Raw genomic sequence first — 17,587 nt, 5'->3', positions numbered from 1 at the left:
GATATCCTACAACAATTGGGACTATTGACCTGTCCAATTAGAGTCTCAGTTTATAACTATCAGTACAATATCAGGCTCCATTCTAGAAAGAAGAACATTAACATCATCCTCTCTTTTTTTCGTCCATAGGATTTGGGCTCGAGGGTGTGTTAGATTGACATGGGTTATTATGCACAAATGGGTTACTAATCCAACAATGGATAGCTGAAACATGCCCTAAATGATTAAATTGGTTGGCATATATCCTATGAGTCATGAGAATCATGATTTACCTTAATATGCAAGTTATACATCAAAAACTTCATTTTTTTTAATGATTGTCATGTAAGTGGAAATGGTGGATTTAATCAACCAGTGCTATGTACTCAAATATATCATTACTATGTAACTTGTATATGTTTCTATTATATACTTTTACAAAACAATGCAAGACATTTATGTGATATTTAGTATTTTTAATTTCATAGGACATATTCTATGGTGAGTAGAAGTGTAAGGGACTAGTAAATAATTGGTCTTATAGAGCACCTAAATTGTCTTCTATAAACTATAATGCACAATACTTCTAGATAAATAATAAGAAATATGCATCCAAGATTCAGAAGAGAGAAAGAAAACCCCCAACACAAGGAATTAATATGCCATGCGCGCACACAGACTTTCCATTCAAATAAAATATTTGTTGACCCATTTTTAACCCATTATACCTGCATATACATGCATTTATGCAGATTTTATGTATCTGCATATGCGACAGTTCCTTCATTTGTGTTCGGAAAAAATCTTATATTGTACCATATTACGCCAAATAAATATTTGTATCAGGGTCCAATGTTGAAATAACTTGATGATTATATATACAAAAAGAGATGATTTAAAGCATTAAAGTAAGCAGAATCAGTCATTCCAAAGTTGTACATCGGAATTTCATCATGAACCAGGAATTTGAAACCGTGCAGGAGATCTAATTATTCCTCAAAGCAAATATGTTATTATAATTTCTATCGAGCATATGCATTCATTCTAGTCAGTCTTGAAAATGTATATATGCTTGATGAAAACATGAAAAATAATGTCAAAAACATGAATAGATCTATCATTCCTGCTTTGCAAATGTTTGAAAGCCACCTCTATAAATCTCTACTGGTATATCAAGAGAAATATCATATTTGAGGAAGTATGAACGATTCAAAAATGATTTTTTTTTTTCCATCTCAACTAACCAAGATCACACTTATCACTTTCAAAGAAGCCTACTGATGGTAATGGCCCTAGCTAGAAGTGACGCCTGTCATCTAACACTCTTTAAATAACAAGTAATTAATAGAAGATAAAACGAGGCGCCACATGTCACGTTCTGCTCTCCCTTTGTTCTTTAATCCTACGTACCGCGACGACAAACTTACTGCACAAGGAAGAGGAGCATGAGCATCATATCAAACACCACCAAGAAGAGATGGATCGACACACAGACAGCCGATGATCATCGATCGGTAGATCGGAGAGACCGATCACCGCTCAAAAGGGTCCAGCTGGATCGAGCTGCTTGCAGAGTGCAAGGTAGGTGAGGTAGAGGACGCGGTCCTTGGCCCCGGTGCGGTGGTTCTTGGTGTGCTTGCAGAAGTACTTGAGTTGATCCAAGGTGCAACATCCTAGGGTTTGGCTTAACAGCATGAACAGCCAGTTGATGGATCGTTTCTTGGCCACCACCACTGGGCGCATGCAGTTGGGCTGCCCGCAGGACCGGCAATCCGGGAACGCCGGGGTCATCCACTCGGCCGGCGCGCGGTCATGCATCCAATGCTTCCTCGCCCGGATGAACGCCGCCACCTCGTTGAACTTGGATACGAGATCGTAGGAGATGACCTGGGAGGCCTCGCAGCGCTTGCACTGGGCCTCGCCGGTGATGTTCGTGATGTTCTGAGAGAGAAGGTGGTTGAGGGAGTGGACGGTGGCGCGGCGATCGGTTGCCCAAGAGAAGGGAGGTGGGACGGTGTCCGACTTGTGGGCGCCGCGGGGGGCCTTGGAGGGGTTGCGGCGGGCGCGGAGGGGACGGGCAGGGGGGTTGGCGGCTGCGGCGGCGGCGGAGGGAGCGGACGCGGCGGAGGAGGGGACGGAGATGAAGTCGGGGAGAAGAAGAAGTGGCGGCGAGGGAGGAGGGGGAGGGAAGGAGTGCTGTGGTGCCCCGGGGGAAGGGGGGGAAAGGGGAGGGTGTGGGGTTAGAGGATTAGGGCGGCGGGAGGGAGGAGAGAGGCAGAGGGCAAGAGGATCGTCGTCTTCGAAGGCTTTCGAATCATCAGCATTCTTCCTTTTTCGGTCTCTTTCCCCCATGGTGTTCTGGAAAACAGAAGCAAATAAGAGAGAAAAAAGATTGGCGTTCAACGTTAGGGTTTAAAGGGTTTGGAAGAAGATGGAGAAAGAGAGAGAGTACGAAACGATTGGTATTGTTGGAAAAGGAGTCAGGAAATAAGAGAGATTCAAAGAAGAAAGGACTCTGGAGCGATAGAGTTTAAGAGGTTTGGAATAAGTTAGAGAGAGAGTCCAAAGAAAGTAAGAGAGAACAGAAAAAAAAGGAAGGGATAGAGAGGAGAAGGAAAGAGATAAGGGAGAACAAACTAGTGCCGCAGGAGAGAATCGGTAAGGGAGGGGATATTTATTTTGAAGTTCGAAATCTGAAAGCATATCTTAAATTCAAAAAATAACCAACTAAAGGAGGAGGGATAGACATGGCATTCGATTTTATGTTTTAATAGAAGACCAGAGGGCGGTTTGCTTGGGATTCTGCAAACAAACTAGCGCCAATATGTTCACTCCGCAACGCATATTAGTTGACCACCCTAACAAGAGGAAACAACAGGCCTCTTCAACAGAGAATCTTTTCAAGCTAGGTCATGGGCTCACAAGCAATGCGGCCTATTTGTATGGGTTCACTCCATCTAATTTTGATCCCTAGATGATTCACTAGTAAGACGTGTTACAGTCATGATCTTGTCACAGATTGCATTCTTCTTTATTGTTACTGTCACGAGTATTACAACTTTTTTGAGAACTAGGACGGATGGAAACCAAACTGAATATCAAAATGAGGGCAGGAACAAACTCAGGTCTGCCGTACCAAAACAAGAGATTTTTACTGACTTGGACAGTTGGTACCCTTGTTGTCAGAATTATTATTGTCATACTTCTAGTAGTTGTTAATATTGCTTCTTCTTGTTCTTTGTATTTATTTTTACAAACATGTTTTCCAGTTGTGGGGCAGTCAATCTCCCCAGTTTCGAACACAACATGGTAGAAAGTGGATTGTGGTTTTTGAGGAGTAAAATACCCTTCTTTTTTTTTTTGCTAGGACGGGTGGATCATACCTGACGAGTATGGACACACCTAATAAAGTCAAAAAAATAGGATACCTCAGAGTGCCAAGGGCAACTCTCCATCTCCAGCCCACAGAGTACCGTCGGAGTGACAGGCTACATAAGCAGCCATCCAATCCGTGGCCCCATTGGCTTCACAGTATACATGCTTCGTAGTAAAATACTCTTTTAGGATGGTCAGCAACTGCACCTTAAGAAGCAAGCATACCATGAGATAGAAGGGAAGAAGCATATGCTTGCTCATGCCTTGGATGCTATTGATGTCTTTGGTATACTCTACAAATATCTTGAACTTACATATCTGCATGACACATATCTATGTGTATTGGCACTTAAACCATGCTATTGTTGATTTTCATTGGTGGATTGCAGAGGCATGGAGAAGGTTCCATTGTACCTGGCACGTGGGAAAGGGTGTGATGGAGTATTAAGACCTTACACTATTTTTGGGTCGACAAGGAGCTCGACCAGCTGTTTGATCGACCTTTGATTAAATTATGAAGCAGAAGGGATCAGATTGAGATGAATATGACGAATTAGTCCATTCAAAAGGGTCGGTCTTACTAAAGTTGCTACTTTAATCAGACATGACGACTTTAATATCTCATAAATAGAATTTACTCAGCTGGCTTTTAAAATGTTTAAGCAAGTTTTTGTTAGGATTTAGTTGCTTGTCATTGGACCATTTATCAAGGAGTACTTAACTCTACACTAGTTGGTGGGTAAGATGCAACTACCATTACAATACCATCAAGCCACCTAGGCTGCGTTTTCCTCAATCTGGATATAAAAGATAAGAAAAGGAATCAAAACAAGAAAAGAGTACAGAGAAAAAGGATGAAGATAGGCTAGTTATTCTTAATAGTGGAAAGATGAGAAGAGAAGCAGATCGAAGATACATGTGCTAGCAAGCGCCTCTGCAGGATGATTCTTGACCAAATATGCAGAAAGGCAGTTATAGAATTATAAATTGTATCTAATATGAAGTTTCATTGCCAAGATCCAGCACCATCTCATATCTGTGAGTTCTAAGTAATACTTCTGATGTGCATGTGCATGTGAATATGAAACCAGGAATTTAATTAGGCAGATTGATCACCCTCAGGGCATAATTTTAGAGGTTGACAATTTAGAGGAATATTTTTCAAGAAGAAAATAATACATGAGCAAGATCAACGATGTAATGTGAATATAATCCTTTGGTGAACCAGATTGTCAGTGTAACAATATTACTTGAGTAATAAAGGAAGTCAGCTAAGGTCCAGGGTCTCCCCAGTTAACACCCACTGAACCTGAGCCAAACAAACAAATCAGACCATTTACACAAAATAAATGAAAACAAGATTGTAATTAAGACAGGTGAACCCTCTGGCTCAAAGCAGTTAGAAAGTTCCATAATGGAAACAGTCAATGTTCCAGGGCGTAGAAGTTACCTCAGTTCGCCCTGGCATTATAGGCTTCCCAGCCAGCAATTCTGCAAGAATGCAGCCTGCACTCCAGAGGTCTACACCCACACCATAATCATTTGCACCCAACAGAAGCTCAGGGGGCCTATACCAAAGTGTGACCACCCGGCTAGTCATAGGATGCTTGTTGTTGGGATCAAAGATGGTCGCCAACCCAAAGTCTGCAATCTTAAGCATCCCACCATTATCAATTAGAAGATTTGATCCCTTAATGTCACGGTGCAGCACACCCCTATTGTGACAGTGCTCAAGTCCTGAGAGCAACTGATGCATAAAACATTTTACCTGCCCAAAAATAGAAATGTTAGATAGAAATTTGCATAAAGATCACAGTTTTTAAATATAATTGAACTGGAAGTGCATGAAAATTCAACCTGAGGTTCTGTAAACTTGATTCCAGGGCTGGCAGCAAGACCAGCCAAGTCATGCTCCATGTATTCGAACACCAGATACAAACTACAAGACATCCTGGAGGTCACTAAACCCTCCAATTTCACTACATTGGGGTGATCCAACCGTCGCACTATGATGATCTCTCTGGCCATAAATTTCAAGCTCTCCGGCTCCAATATAAGGCAGAAAATAGTTCATCCCATGAATGCAAAAAAGGAATGGCGGATCTTCAGATTTTGGATTACCCCAGCATGCTGTTTGCAGCAGCCAATGCTTAGATTTTAATGGATGTTCCAATCCAGATATCTAAGTAGTTGCATTCAAGATTTTGTGTTTCAACTCTATCGACAAGTAAAATCTAACCCTGAATAATTGTTCTGTCTTTAGGTATGCCAAAAGAAGAAAAGAAAAGAAAAGGAAAAACAGCAGCACTAAATTTCATCTATTTTTGCTTCCAGGTTCTAAAGCTAATTCTAACTAAAGTTGTTGCTATATCCATCAATATGTAACGTTACAAAATTCAGCAGTCAAATGACTTCTATTATTGCCACAAAACTGAAAGTTTCCTCATGGTGAGCTTTAATGTCTCGAATCGGACGTTCAATTTACCATAAAAGTTCACACTATTCTTCCACTGATCCCCCAAACTGGCTTAAAACACACACACACACAACAAGAAAGAATCTAATGAGCTAAAAAACCAATGAAACAATTACTGATCTTCCCCAGCCCCCTAAAATCTGAGAAATTCACCAAAAAAACACGGATGATCTATTCTTCTCCATTTTTCCCACATGAAAAAAAATAAACTAAATCCTGGAAGCGATAAAATCCTTAGAATTAGTTGCTAAAGTCATCTTGAAAAATTGTAAAAGAAATCCAAAGAAAGATTCTTAGTCATGCATGGAAAGAGAGCTAGAGGGTAGTCTTGGTTGTACATGCATGGAAAGTCTCGTTAACCATCATGAGGAACAGAATAATTTTGGCTCTTTGGTATGTGAGCAATGCCAAATCTCTTTCTTTAAAGTAATTATATTTATGCAGATTAGTTCCCATGTAGGAGCTAGTTATTAACCATCACTCATTCAAAAAAGTTGGACAGAAAATGGTCAAAAATTATATGATCAAACTATTCGTTCGAGTGTTTATTAACTTCATGAAACATGGTACGTAAATCATTGTAATTTAGAAATTTCTTAATTATCGATTGTTTCATTAAATCAACTATAACGGTCTATTTGGCCATTCCTCTAGGAATATCCTACAAGAATTGGGACTATTGATTGACGCGTTTAAAGTCTCAGTTTATAACTATCAGGACTTTATCAAGTCCCATGCTAGAAAGATGAACATGAACATCATCTTTTTTTTTTCCTTCCATAGGATTCGAGCTGGAGGGGGTGTTAGATTGATATGGACTATTACGCACAAATAGGCTTCCTAATCCAATAATGAATAGCGGAAACGTGCCCTAAATGATTGAATTGGTTGTCATATATCTTTTGAGCCATGAGAATCATAATTTACCTTAATATGCAAGTAATATATCAAAAACTTCTTCTTTTTAATGATTGTCAGATAAGTGGGAATGATGGATTTAATCAACCAGTGCTATGTACTCGAATATATCATTACTGTGTAACTTGCATATGTTTCTATTATATCCTTTTACAAAACAATGCAAGACATTTATGTGATATTTAGTCTTTTTAATTTCGTAGGGCGTATTCTATGGTGAATAGAAGTGTAAGGACCAGTTACTAATTGGGCTTATAGAGCACTTAAATTGTCTTATATAAACTATGATGCACAATACTTCTAGAGAAATAATAAGAAATATGCATCCAAGATTCAAATGGGAGAAAGAAAACCCCCAACACAAGGAATTAATATGGACGCGTGTGCACACACAGACTTTCCATTTAAATAAAATATTTGTTGATCCATTTTTAACCCATTATACCTGCATAGGCATGTTTTATGCAGATATTATGTATCCGCATATGTGACAGTTCCTTCATTTGTGTTCGGAAAAAATCTTATATTGTACCATATTATGCCAAATAAATATTTGTATCAGGGTGTAGTGTTGAAATAATTTGATGATTATATATACAAAAAGAGATGATTTAAAGCATAGAAGTAACCAGAATCAGTCCTTCCAAGGTTGTAGATCGGAATTTCATCATGAACCAAGCATTTATAACCATGCAGGAGATCTAATTATTCCTCAAAGCAAATTTGTTATTAAAATTTCTGTGGAGCATATGCATTCATTCTAGTCAGTCTTGAAAATGTATATATGCTTGATGAAAACATGAAAAATAATGTCAAAAACATGAATAGATCTATCATTCCTGCTTTGCAAATGTTTGAAAGCCACCTCTAAATATCTCTACTGGTATATCAAGAGAGATATCATATTTGAAGAAGTATGAACGATTCAAAAATGATTTTTTTTTTCCATCTCAACTAACCAAGATCTCACTTATCACTTTCAAAGAAGCCTCCTGATGGTAATGGCCCTAGCTAGAAGCGACGACAAACTTACTGCACAAGGAAGAGGAGCATGAGCATCATATCAAACACCACCAAGAAGAGATGGATCGACAGACAGACAGCCGATGATCATCGATCGGTAGATCAGAGAGACCAATCACCGCTCAAAAGGGTCCAGCTGGATCGAGCTGCTTGCAGAGTGCAAGGTAGGTGAGGTAGAGGACGCGGTCCTTGGCGCCGGTGCGGTGGTTCTTGGTGTGCTTGCAGAAGTACTTGAGTTGATCCAGGGTGCAACATCCCAGGGTTTGGCCTAACAGCATGAACAGCCAGTTGATAGATCGTTTCTTGGCCGCCACCACTGGGCGCATGCAGTTGGGCTGCCCGCAGGACCGGCAATCCGGGAACGCCGGGGTCATCCACTCGGCCGGCGCGCGGTCATGCATCCAATGCTTCCTCGCCCGGATGAACGCCGCCACCTCGTTGAACTTGGATACGAGATCGTAGGAGATGACCTGGGAGGCCTCGCAGCGCTTGCACTGTGCCTCGCCGGTGATGTTCGTGATGTTCTGAGAGAGAAGGTGGTTGAGGGAGTGGACGGTGGCGCGGCGATCGGTTGCCCAAGAGAAGGGAGGTGGGACGGTGTCCGACTTGTGGGCGCCGCGTGGGGTCTTGGAGGGGTTGCGGCGGGCGCGGGGGTGGCGGGCAGGGGGGTTGGCGGCTGCGGCGGCGGCGGCGGAGGGAGCGGACGCGGCGGAGGAGGGGACGGAGATGAAGTCGGGGAGAAGAAGAGGTGGCGGCGGGGGAGGAGGGGGAGGGAAGGAGTGCTGTGGTGGCCCGGGGGAAGGGGGGGAAAGGGGAGGGTGTGGGGTTAGAGGATTAGGGCGGCGGGAGGGAGGAGAGAGGCAGAGGGCAAGAGGATCGTCGTCTTCGAAGGCTTTCGAGTCATCAGCATTCTTCCTTTTTCGGTCTCTTTCCCCCATGGTGTTCTGGAAAACAGAAGCAAATAAGAGAGAAAGAAAGATTGGCGTTGGTTTGGAAGAAGGTGGAGAAAGAGAGAGAATACGAAACGATTGGTATTGTTGGAAAAGGAGTCACGAATACAAAGAAAAAAAAGGAAGTGATAGCAGAAAAAAAAGGAAGGGATAGAGACGAGGAGATAGCAGAAAAAAAAGGAAGGGATAGAGACGAGGAGGAAAGAGAGAAGGGAGGAAATCCATTTTGAAGTTCAAATAAACTAGTGCCGTAAGAGAGACTTGGTAAGGGAGGGGATATTTATTTTGAAGTTCTAAATCTGAAAGGATATCTTAAATTCAGAAACTAACCAACTAAAGGAGGAGGGATAAATATGGCTTTTGATTTTATGTTTAATAGAAGACCAGAGGGCGGTTTGCTTGGGATTCTACCAACAAACTAGCGCCGTGCTCTCTTAGAGTTTGTCTATGACTAGCTGTGCTTTGTATTGATAAATCGAGGTAGTTTATATGGTGATGTAAACTATCTTAACGTGGATCTGTTCAAATTAAAGTTGTTTCTCGACTGTTTTGCTTTAAAGAAAAAAGAAAATCTTATCTTAGGCAGACATATTGGATCTCTCTTAGATTGCACACGATTCTTAGATTGGATCTTTGCGATCCGTGATAGCAATTCAATTGCTTCAGACTCATCGTAAAAGAAGTAGCTAGTAGGAGAAGTTATGCAACTTCTACGAAGGGTCGCACTTGTTTCGGAGTTTATTAATATCTTTGGTTGTCTATTAATTTGCCATGCAAGCACGAGGAGCAATTAATTACTTTTATTTGTTTATTAGGAAGCTATATCTGCAGTCTTTGGTGTTAATCTCTCTGTCATGTGCACCGTAAGTTTGTACAAGTCCTACGTAGTGGAAAGAGAAATACACTTGGTCCTACAGGGTTGGAGCGAGTTGTTCTTAGCCGACTCTTGGGCTCAGAATTCAAATCAAGTTCGGCTTGACCAATTAGCGAGTGGGCCAAGCTACGACTAGACTTCTCTTGCTTGAGTTATCTTCATTAATCTCACAATATAAATATATAAATAATTTACATATAATATATATTAAATCATATTTTTAATATTTTTATTTATCATATATATATATATATATTAATTATTATATATTATAACTTATATAATTTGAACTCTTGAGTTAAGGTACACTCTGTATAATCATCTTGAAATGAAAAATGATAATTTTGAAAGACATTAAGTTATTACAGAATCTCTTAAATGAGTTGTTTACAAAAATAAGATGTGTTCGAGCCTTTACAAAATGAGCTAAACTTGAGCCAAGCGCGCCATGCTTGATCTCAGTTAGTAGAGACTTTATTTCTACTATGCATCTAATATATAATGAACCACCGTTGCTAGCATGAAAGGAAAGGCAATTGACAAGGACTACATAATATATTGTACAAGTCAGATCTGATCTATGCTTTTATTGGATGACCCATAAGTAGGCATGAAAAAGCCTAAATCACCATTGTGGCATAGTAAATATTGTACATTTCTAAGTGTCGCCTCCAATTTCAGGAGTAGTGATTACAAGATTCGGGTGTTCGGAAGAAAATTACATGGATCGCATGGTGCGAGCCAAACATGCTTTCTTCTTAATTAATTCTGTCTTGCCTCTGATTTGCATAGGACCTGTCCGGTATAGCACCACTATGAGATACAAAAAAATATAGGACAATGGTTAATGCTCCCACTATCCTGCTGCCAACTGCGTTTGTGTGGAGTTTACTAAATAATTTTGGCACTAACCTATACTTAGAGATAAAAAAGTATCTTGTGGAATTGAGGATTCCACATGCTATAGCAGTGCGTTCAAGAGTCCTTGTAGAATTTCGATGGACAACCACGCATTAGGTTTTTAAAATACAAACTGAATGTAAAAAGTTATGAAGATTTTTTTTTGATGGAAATTGGAGGAAATGAGAAACTTCCCTCTATTTATTTATGGAGAATGTACTAATAATTACAAAGGATGTGGAGAAGGATGATAGAGCAAAAGTGTGAGGACCCGTGCGGGCGTGTGTTTCGTCCCACATCGGTTATTCGCTGGGTAGATCTTGGGTATTTATACAGGATCAAGGAACCCAAATAGTAACTTCCGGCTAGCCATTTGGGTGAGATCCTGGGTTGTTGCAAATGGTATCAGAGCGGACCCGACCCATAATCTATGTGGACTAGGGGACACTGCAGCACGGATCCATTGGGGCTAACCATGAGCCGATCGTGGTGTTTGTGATTAGATTTGAATGGATTTGTATCCTTAGCCTGACGAGGACGTCAGGGCTTGAACGGGGGGAGTATGTGAGGACCCGTGCGGGCATGTGTTTAGTCCCACATCGGTTATTCGTTGAGTAGATCTTGGGTATTTATACAAGATCAAGAAATCCAAATAGTAACTTCCGGCTAGCCATTTTGGGTGAGGTCCTGGGTTGTTGCAGTAAGTTTGTACAAGTCCTACATAGTGGAAAGAGAAATACACTTGGTTCTACAGGGTTGGAGAGAGTTGTTCTTAGCCAACTCTTGGGCTCAGAATTCAAATCAAGTTCGGCTTGACCAATTAGCAAGTGGGCCAAGCTACGACTAGACTTCGCTTGCTTGAGTTATCTTCATTAATCTCACAATATAAATATATAAATAATTTACATATAATATATATTAAATCATATATTTAATATTTTTATTTATTATATATATAATTATTATTATATATTATAACTTATATATATAATTTGAACTCTTGAATTAAGGTATAGTCCGTATAATAATCTTGAAATGAAAAATGATAATGTTGAAAGACATTAAGTTCTTACAGGATCTCTTAAGTGAGTTGTTTACAAAAATAAGATGTGTTCGAGCTTTTACAAAATGAACTGAACTTGAGCCAAGCGCACCATGCTTGATCTCAGTTGGTAGAGACTTTATAATATGACAATTGTGAGTCACAGGCAATGGCAACTATAGCAAGGGTTGGGAGAGAAGTTTGCAGCGAGAAGAGCATCACCTGGCTTTATGTCATAATGTAATATATCCTTTGCTTCCACCCTTCATGCAAGTACCTAATTCCCTTAGCAGTCCCAATTGCTATTTTCATTGAACAAGTATTAGTCGAGTGATCCATTCTCCATGTATTCATGCACCAGAGCTTTGACTGTTGTTTCAAAGCAAAATCCATAGAGCCTGACCAGGTTGATGTGGTAAATTGTAGAGCTTTATGGAATCGAAAAGCTCAATCTAGATTTCCATAAAGATCTAATTTTGAATTATAGAGACTTTTCGATTTTAGTTGCTAAATCATCTTAAATTGTAAAAGAAATCCATAGTAGAATTCTTAGTCATGAATGGAAAGAGAGCTAAAGAGTAGTCTTTGCTGTACATACACGGAAAGTCTAGTTAACCATGAAGGACAGGATAATTTTGGCTTTTTGGTATGTGTGCAATATAAAATCTCTTTTTCTAAAGTAATTATATTTATGCAAAACTAGTTCCTATATAGGAATTAGTATTTAACTGTAAGTAAATCATTGTACTTTAGAAATTTGTCAATTATTGATTGTTTCAATTAATCAACATTAAGGGTATGTTTGGCCATTCCTCTAGGAATATCCGGCAAGAATTGGGACTATTGACCGGTTTACAGTCTAACTATCAGGACCATATCTGCACCATGCTAGAAAGAAGAACATGAACATCTTTTTTTTTCCTCCTATAGGATTCGGGCTGGAGGGTGTGTTAGATTGACATGGGTTATTATGCACAAATGGGCTTCCTAATCCAGCAATGAATATAGCAGAAACATGCCCTAAATGATTGAATTGGTTGCACTATATCCTATGAGTCATGAGAATCATGATTTACCTTAATATGCAAGTTATATATATCAAAAACTTCATTTTTTTTAATGATTGTTATATAAGTGGGAATGATGGTTTTAATCGACCAGTACTATGTACTCGAATATATCATTACTATGTTTCTATTATATAGTTTTACAAAACAATGCAAGACATTGATGTGATATTTACTAGTTTTAATTTCGCAGGACCATATTCTATGTTGAATAGAAGTGTAAGGGACTAGTTACTAATTATAATTGGGCTTATAGAGCACTTAAATTATCTTATATAAACTATGATGCACAATACTTCTAAAGAAAACCCAACAAAAATTACAAGGAACTAATATGGACTCGTGTATGTGCACACATAGACTTTCCATTTAAATAAAATATTTGCTGATCCATTTTTAACCTGTTATACCTGCACATACGCAGATATCATGTATCCACATTTATCACAGTTCCTTCATTTGTGTTAGGAGAAAATCTTATATTGTACCATATTACGCCAAATAAATATTTGTATCAGGATCCAATGTTGAAATAACTTGATGATTATATATACAAAAAGAGAAGATTTAAAGCATAGAAGTAACCAGAATCAGTCGTTCCAAGGTTGTACATCGAAATTTCATCATGAACCAAGCATTTGAAACCATGCAGGAGATCTAATTATTACTCAAAGCAAATTTTTTATTATAATTTCTGTCGAGCATATGCATTCATTCTAGTCAGTCTTGAAAATATATATATGGACAATGAGAACATGAAAAATAATGTCGAAAACATGAATAGATCTATAATTCTTACGTTGCAAATGTTTGACAGTCACATCTATAAGTGTCTACTAATATATCAAGAGAGATATCATATTTGAAAAAGTATGAACGATTCAAAATTGTCTTCCATCTCAACTAACCAAGATCTCACTTATCACATTGTAATAACCCCAAAAAAAATTTTTTTTTATAAAAAAGGGATAGAATAGTCCTTTAAAATTGATATAAGGGGTAAAATTGGAAGGAATCAAAAGTTAATGGCATAATAGTAGATGTGTTGAAGTGTTAGGGGCAAAATGGGAAGGAATCAAAAGATAATGGCATAATTGCAGATATATCGAAGTGGCAAGGGCAAAATGGGGATTTGGTTTTGTTTGATGTGACTTAATTGGTGGGTTGAGTGTGCTGTCGGTGGAATGAAACCGAGAAGGAGGGGAGGGGGTCTCAGGCGGTAGAAACACAGAGAAGGAAAAGGAGAGAAGAAGAGGAGGAAAAGGAGAGAAAAAAGAGAAGAAAAAGAAGAAAAAGAAGAAGAAGAAAAAGAGAAGAAAAGAGAGAAGAAGAGAAGAAGAGGGAGAGTCCAAAAGAAGAAAAAGAAGAGAAGGGAAGGGGGGATCCCGGTTGTGTGCCGGCGGAAACAAAAAAGGAAAGTGTCGGTTTCCTTTTCCTCTACGCAAGGACCCAAGTTTCACAAGAAGAAAAAGGTAAATACCTGTCCCTACCTAGTATTCTAAAGAATTTATGCTATAGAAAAGATAGATGATAGTTGTAAAGGGTGTTAAAAGAGAAAGAATCGGATTTAGACAAATTTTTCCGGCACTACGGAAAAATCGTGTCAAAGTTCCAACTTCGGCGAATTATTTAGAGGGACAAACGACCTCTGATAGCAATGCATGTTACCTCTTTAGAATCCCCTATGAGTGTAGAATGTTAGGTAAAAATTTCATCAAATTTGGAGTCCTGAAAGTGGATCAAACCCGGGATGAAGTAACCGGCTGTCGGTCCGGATTACTGTTCATCCGGGTGGAAAATAGGGGATTTCATGCTATAATAGGGTATTAAGCCTAGATCAAGCTAAAAGGGACCTTGTACTCGTGCAAGGGAGTCCCTAATACACATAAATGATGAGTTAATTAATAGAAAAAGAAAAAGAGAAAGAAAAGAAAAGATTTAGGGAACGGGGGAGTTGAATCAATTAAAGTTCCCTATATTATAATTGGCACGTAGATTATAGCCCTCGATACAAAACTAAATGTATTGTAAATGCATGTCACAGTTGGGCAAGAAGCTAGGGAACAAGAGGAAGAAGTCCCCTGCTGCCTACTGTAAAATTCTAGAGGCGTATCAAGGCCGTGCCGGATTGGCAGGTGAGTGGGAGTCATGTACTTTGCACCATGAGCTTCCTTAATTCATTTTCATGAATGTCGCCAAGTGTGAATTGATTCCACTTGAGCATATTGATTGATATTGTAGTAGATTCCTCTATAATCTTGATTCTCCATGCTTGATTATTCTGTACATGCATTTGAGGAAACATTGAGAAGAATTACGAGAGGTTTATGAGAAATTAAATTGGATCTGAATTGTGAAATGACTTCTTTTGTAAATTAATTTCATTTCCTCTATTTCAAAGACTTATGAGTGGTAGCCTTGATTATACTCTTTATGAGTAATTAAATTGGATCTGAATTGTGAAATGACTTCTTTTGTAAATTGATTTCATTTCCTCTATTTCAAAGACTTGTAAGTGGTAACCTTGATTATACTCTTTATGAGTAATTAAATTGGATCTGAATTGTGAAATGACTTCTTTTGTAAATTGATTTCATTTCCTCTATTTCAAAGACTTGTAAGTGGTATATTGAGTTGCATTGCACACCCTTGACCCCTCACTCCCAAACCTGATGTTAGTTTATGATTGGGTCGGAGTCGAGTGAGTGGTAGTCTTAATTATGCTCCTTTTAGTAGAGTATTGGGAGGGTGCATTATGGCATTCATGCATGGCTTGACAGTATCTGCAGGACACCTATAGTCGATGGGGTTGAACATCGGCCTTTGTGCACATAGTAGCCTTCTGGGTGGGCGGAGCCCAGTCCCTTCCTAGGGGGGGACACGGCCCTAGGCGTAGGATTGGCCAGTCCTACGACTTATATTCTGCTTGCCGCCGGGCATAGTAAGACCCCGCGAGGTGCAGTATGGCTTTCCGCGGATGTAGAATTCCCGCGAAGTGCCGTTTAGTATATAGATGTGAGATGGATTTCTGTTCTGGATACTGGCTTGCATTTATATTATCAGTATGGTGTCTTATTCTGCATATGCATGTGATAGTGGGGAGTTGTTGCTGGTTCGCCTGGGGCGTAAAACCCACCTCCCGATAGCTATCTAGCATTTATATTATTGGTATAGTGTCTTATCCTGCATATGTATGTGACAGTAGGGAGTTGTTGCTGGTTCGCCTAGGGCATAAAACCCACCTCCCAATAGCTGTCTTGTTGATGATTCAGCATATTGACACCTGATTTGTATGTTCCAGCATTATGATCTATTGAGCATATTCATGAGTAGTATATATGTTTACTCGATTATTCCATATATGCTTCAGATGAGTTGATTGTGATTGTGGTGATATTGATGATTTACTCCATATTCTTTATGTTGAGTTCATGTTCATCTTGTTATTGATCTTGAGATTTCACCTCGAGCCATGATTATATCTTGTCTCATATGCATAGTACTCTCTACTCCACTCACTGAGTATTTATATACTCACTCTCCAGTTTGGTGTTTTTGATTTCAGGGCAGGTATTGTATAGAGAAGAGCAGGGTTAGAGATTGCCTGCTAGCTGTGCCGCTCCATAGTATAGTATAGTATAATGTAGATAGAGGTTTATACCTTTTGGTGTATTTTCTATTGTATATAGTGCATAGTTACAGTCATAGATCCTGTTGTGGATATGGGTTTGACCATGGATGGATTGGGAAGTAGGTATATATATATATGTGTGCAGATCAGTTGTGTGCCTGTGATAATGTATTGCTATATATTGTCCAGGTTTATTATGTGACAGATTATGTGATTGCTGCTCTGACAGGTAGTGTGTTGTATGTATTGAGATAATCCTGACAGGTCACTATAGGAAAAGTGATCATTTTGTGCATGCATCATGCCAAATTTTTTTTCAAGATTTATTGATAATTGATAGGTAGTAGGGTTCTACGCGGTGGCTGGTGGCCTTATGCCTACCCGCACCCTAGGACCGTCGCGGCGGCCCGCCGGGAACGGGGCGGGGGTCGTGACACACATTCAAAGAAGCTTCATTTCCACTTATGGTAACGGCACTAGAAGCGGCACCAATCATCTAATACTCTTCATAACAAGTAATTAATAGTAGTAGTATAGTTTCATAAGTAACTCCAAAAGAGCGAAAGGAAGCAGAAGATACAACGAGGTGCAACATGTCACGTTCTACTCTCCCTTTGTTCTCTAATCCTACATATATACCACTTACTGCACAAAGAAGAGAAGAGCATTAGCATCATATCAACACCACCAAGAAGAGATGGATCGGCTAACAGACAGCCAATGATCATTGATGGGTGGATCGGAGAGACCGATCACCGATCAAAGGGTCCAGCTGGATCGAGCTGCTTGCAGAGTCCAAGGTAGGTTAGGTAGAGGACGCGGTCCTTGGCCCCGGTGCAATGGTTCTTGGTGTGCTTGCAGAAGTACTAATCTTGCACTTAAAACTTTCATATCCATGTATCACCTAGAGTTATATGCCTTTCTTCTACAGTTTTCTAGCATTCATTTATGGAATGTCACAAATTTCTTATTCTCTCTTATTCACTTTTATGTACGATAGTCCAATTGTGCCGATTCCTCGGACAGATGTACTTCTAAAAGCAGAAAATGCAACTTTGAAGCTGGGGGATGCATTCTAAGGCTAGCAGGGCTTTATATATCCTTACATAATGCTATAGGCTAAGGTTCGTCGGGTCGGTGCATATAGCCCAATACCATATTGGTGCCAAGCCAATACTTGGTATGGGGGGTTTACTAAGTGCAACACACTGAGCTAACTTGTATTGACATTATACCAACATGGTACCGATAGGGTATTGAAACTGGTATTGCGAACCTTGGTTATTGGCTATATTACGAGCCAAGAATGCATGCATGCGAACACGAAAGCAAGCACATACGCAAGCAATCAA

General features: G+C 39.5%; 2 protein-coding genes across 2 annotated transcripts; both read right to left on the bottom strand.

The window, feature by feature from the left end:
- Nucleotides 1-1,298: 1,298 nt before the first annotated feature.
- Nucleotides 1,299-2,331, bottom strand: LOC103714010 (uncharacterized). Its single transcript, XM_089928381.1, has one exon. The coding sequence runs from the start codon at nt 2,329-2,331 to the stop codon at nt 1,519-1,521; it is 813 nt and encodes a 270-aa protein (XP_089784507.1). The 3' UTR covers nt 1,299-1,518.
- A 5,374-nt stretch (nt 2,332-7,705) lies between these two features.
- On the bottom strand, nt 7,706-8,711 carry LOC148714896 (uncharacterized). Its single transcript, XM_088714725.2, has one exon. The coding sequence runs from the start codon at nt 8,707-8,709 to the stop codon at nt 7,894-7,896; it is 816 nt and encodes a 271-aa protein (XP_088570851.2). The 5' UTR covers nt 8,710-8,711; the 3' UTR covers nt 7,706-7,893.
- Between the last annotated feature and the right edge of the window lie 8,876 nt (nt 8,712-17,587).

The sequence above is a fragment of the Phoenix dactylifera genome, chromosome 2 (genome assembly GCF_051530095.1).
Source record: "Phoenix dactylifera cultivar Ajwa chromosome 2, Ajwa_hap1_PhDact_Kaust_v1.1, whole genome shotgun sequence".
NCBI lineage: Eukaryota > Viridiplantae > Streptophyta > Magnoliopsida > Arecales > Arecaceae > Phoenix > Phoenix dactylifera.
This window is presented reverse-complemented; position numbering and strand designations above follow the sequence as displayed.

Bases quoted from the DNA above. Each gene is read 5' to 3' on its own strand.
- LOC103714010 (XM_089928381.1), bottom strand. From the start codon at position 2,331: ATGGGGGAAAGAGACCGAAAAAGGAAGAATGCTGATGATTCGAAAGCC.
- LOC148714896 (XM_088714725.2), bottom strand. From the start codon at position 8,709: ATGGGGGAAAGAGACCGAAAAAGGAAGAATGCTGATGACTCGAAAGCC.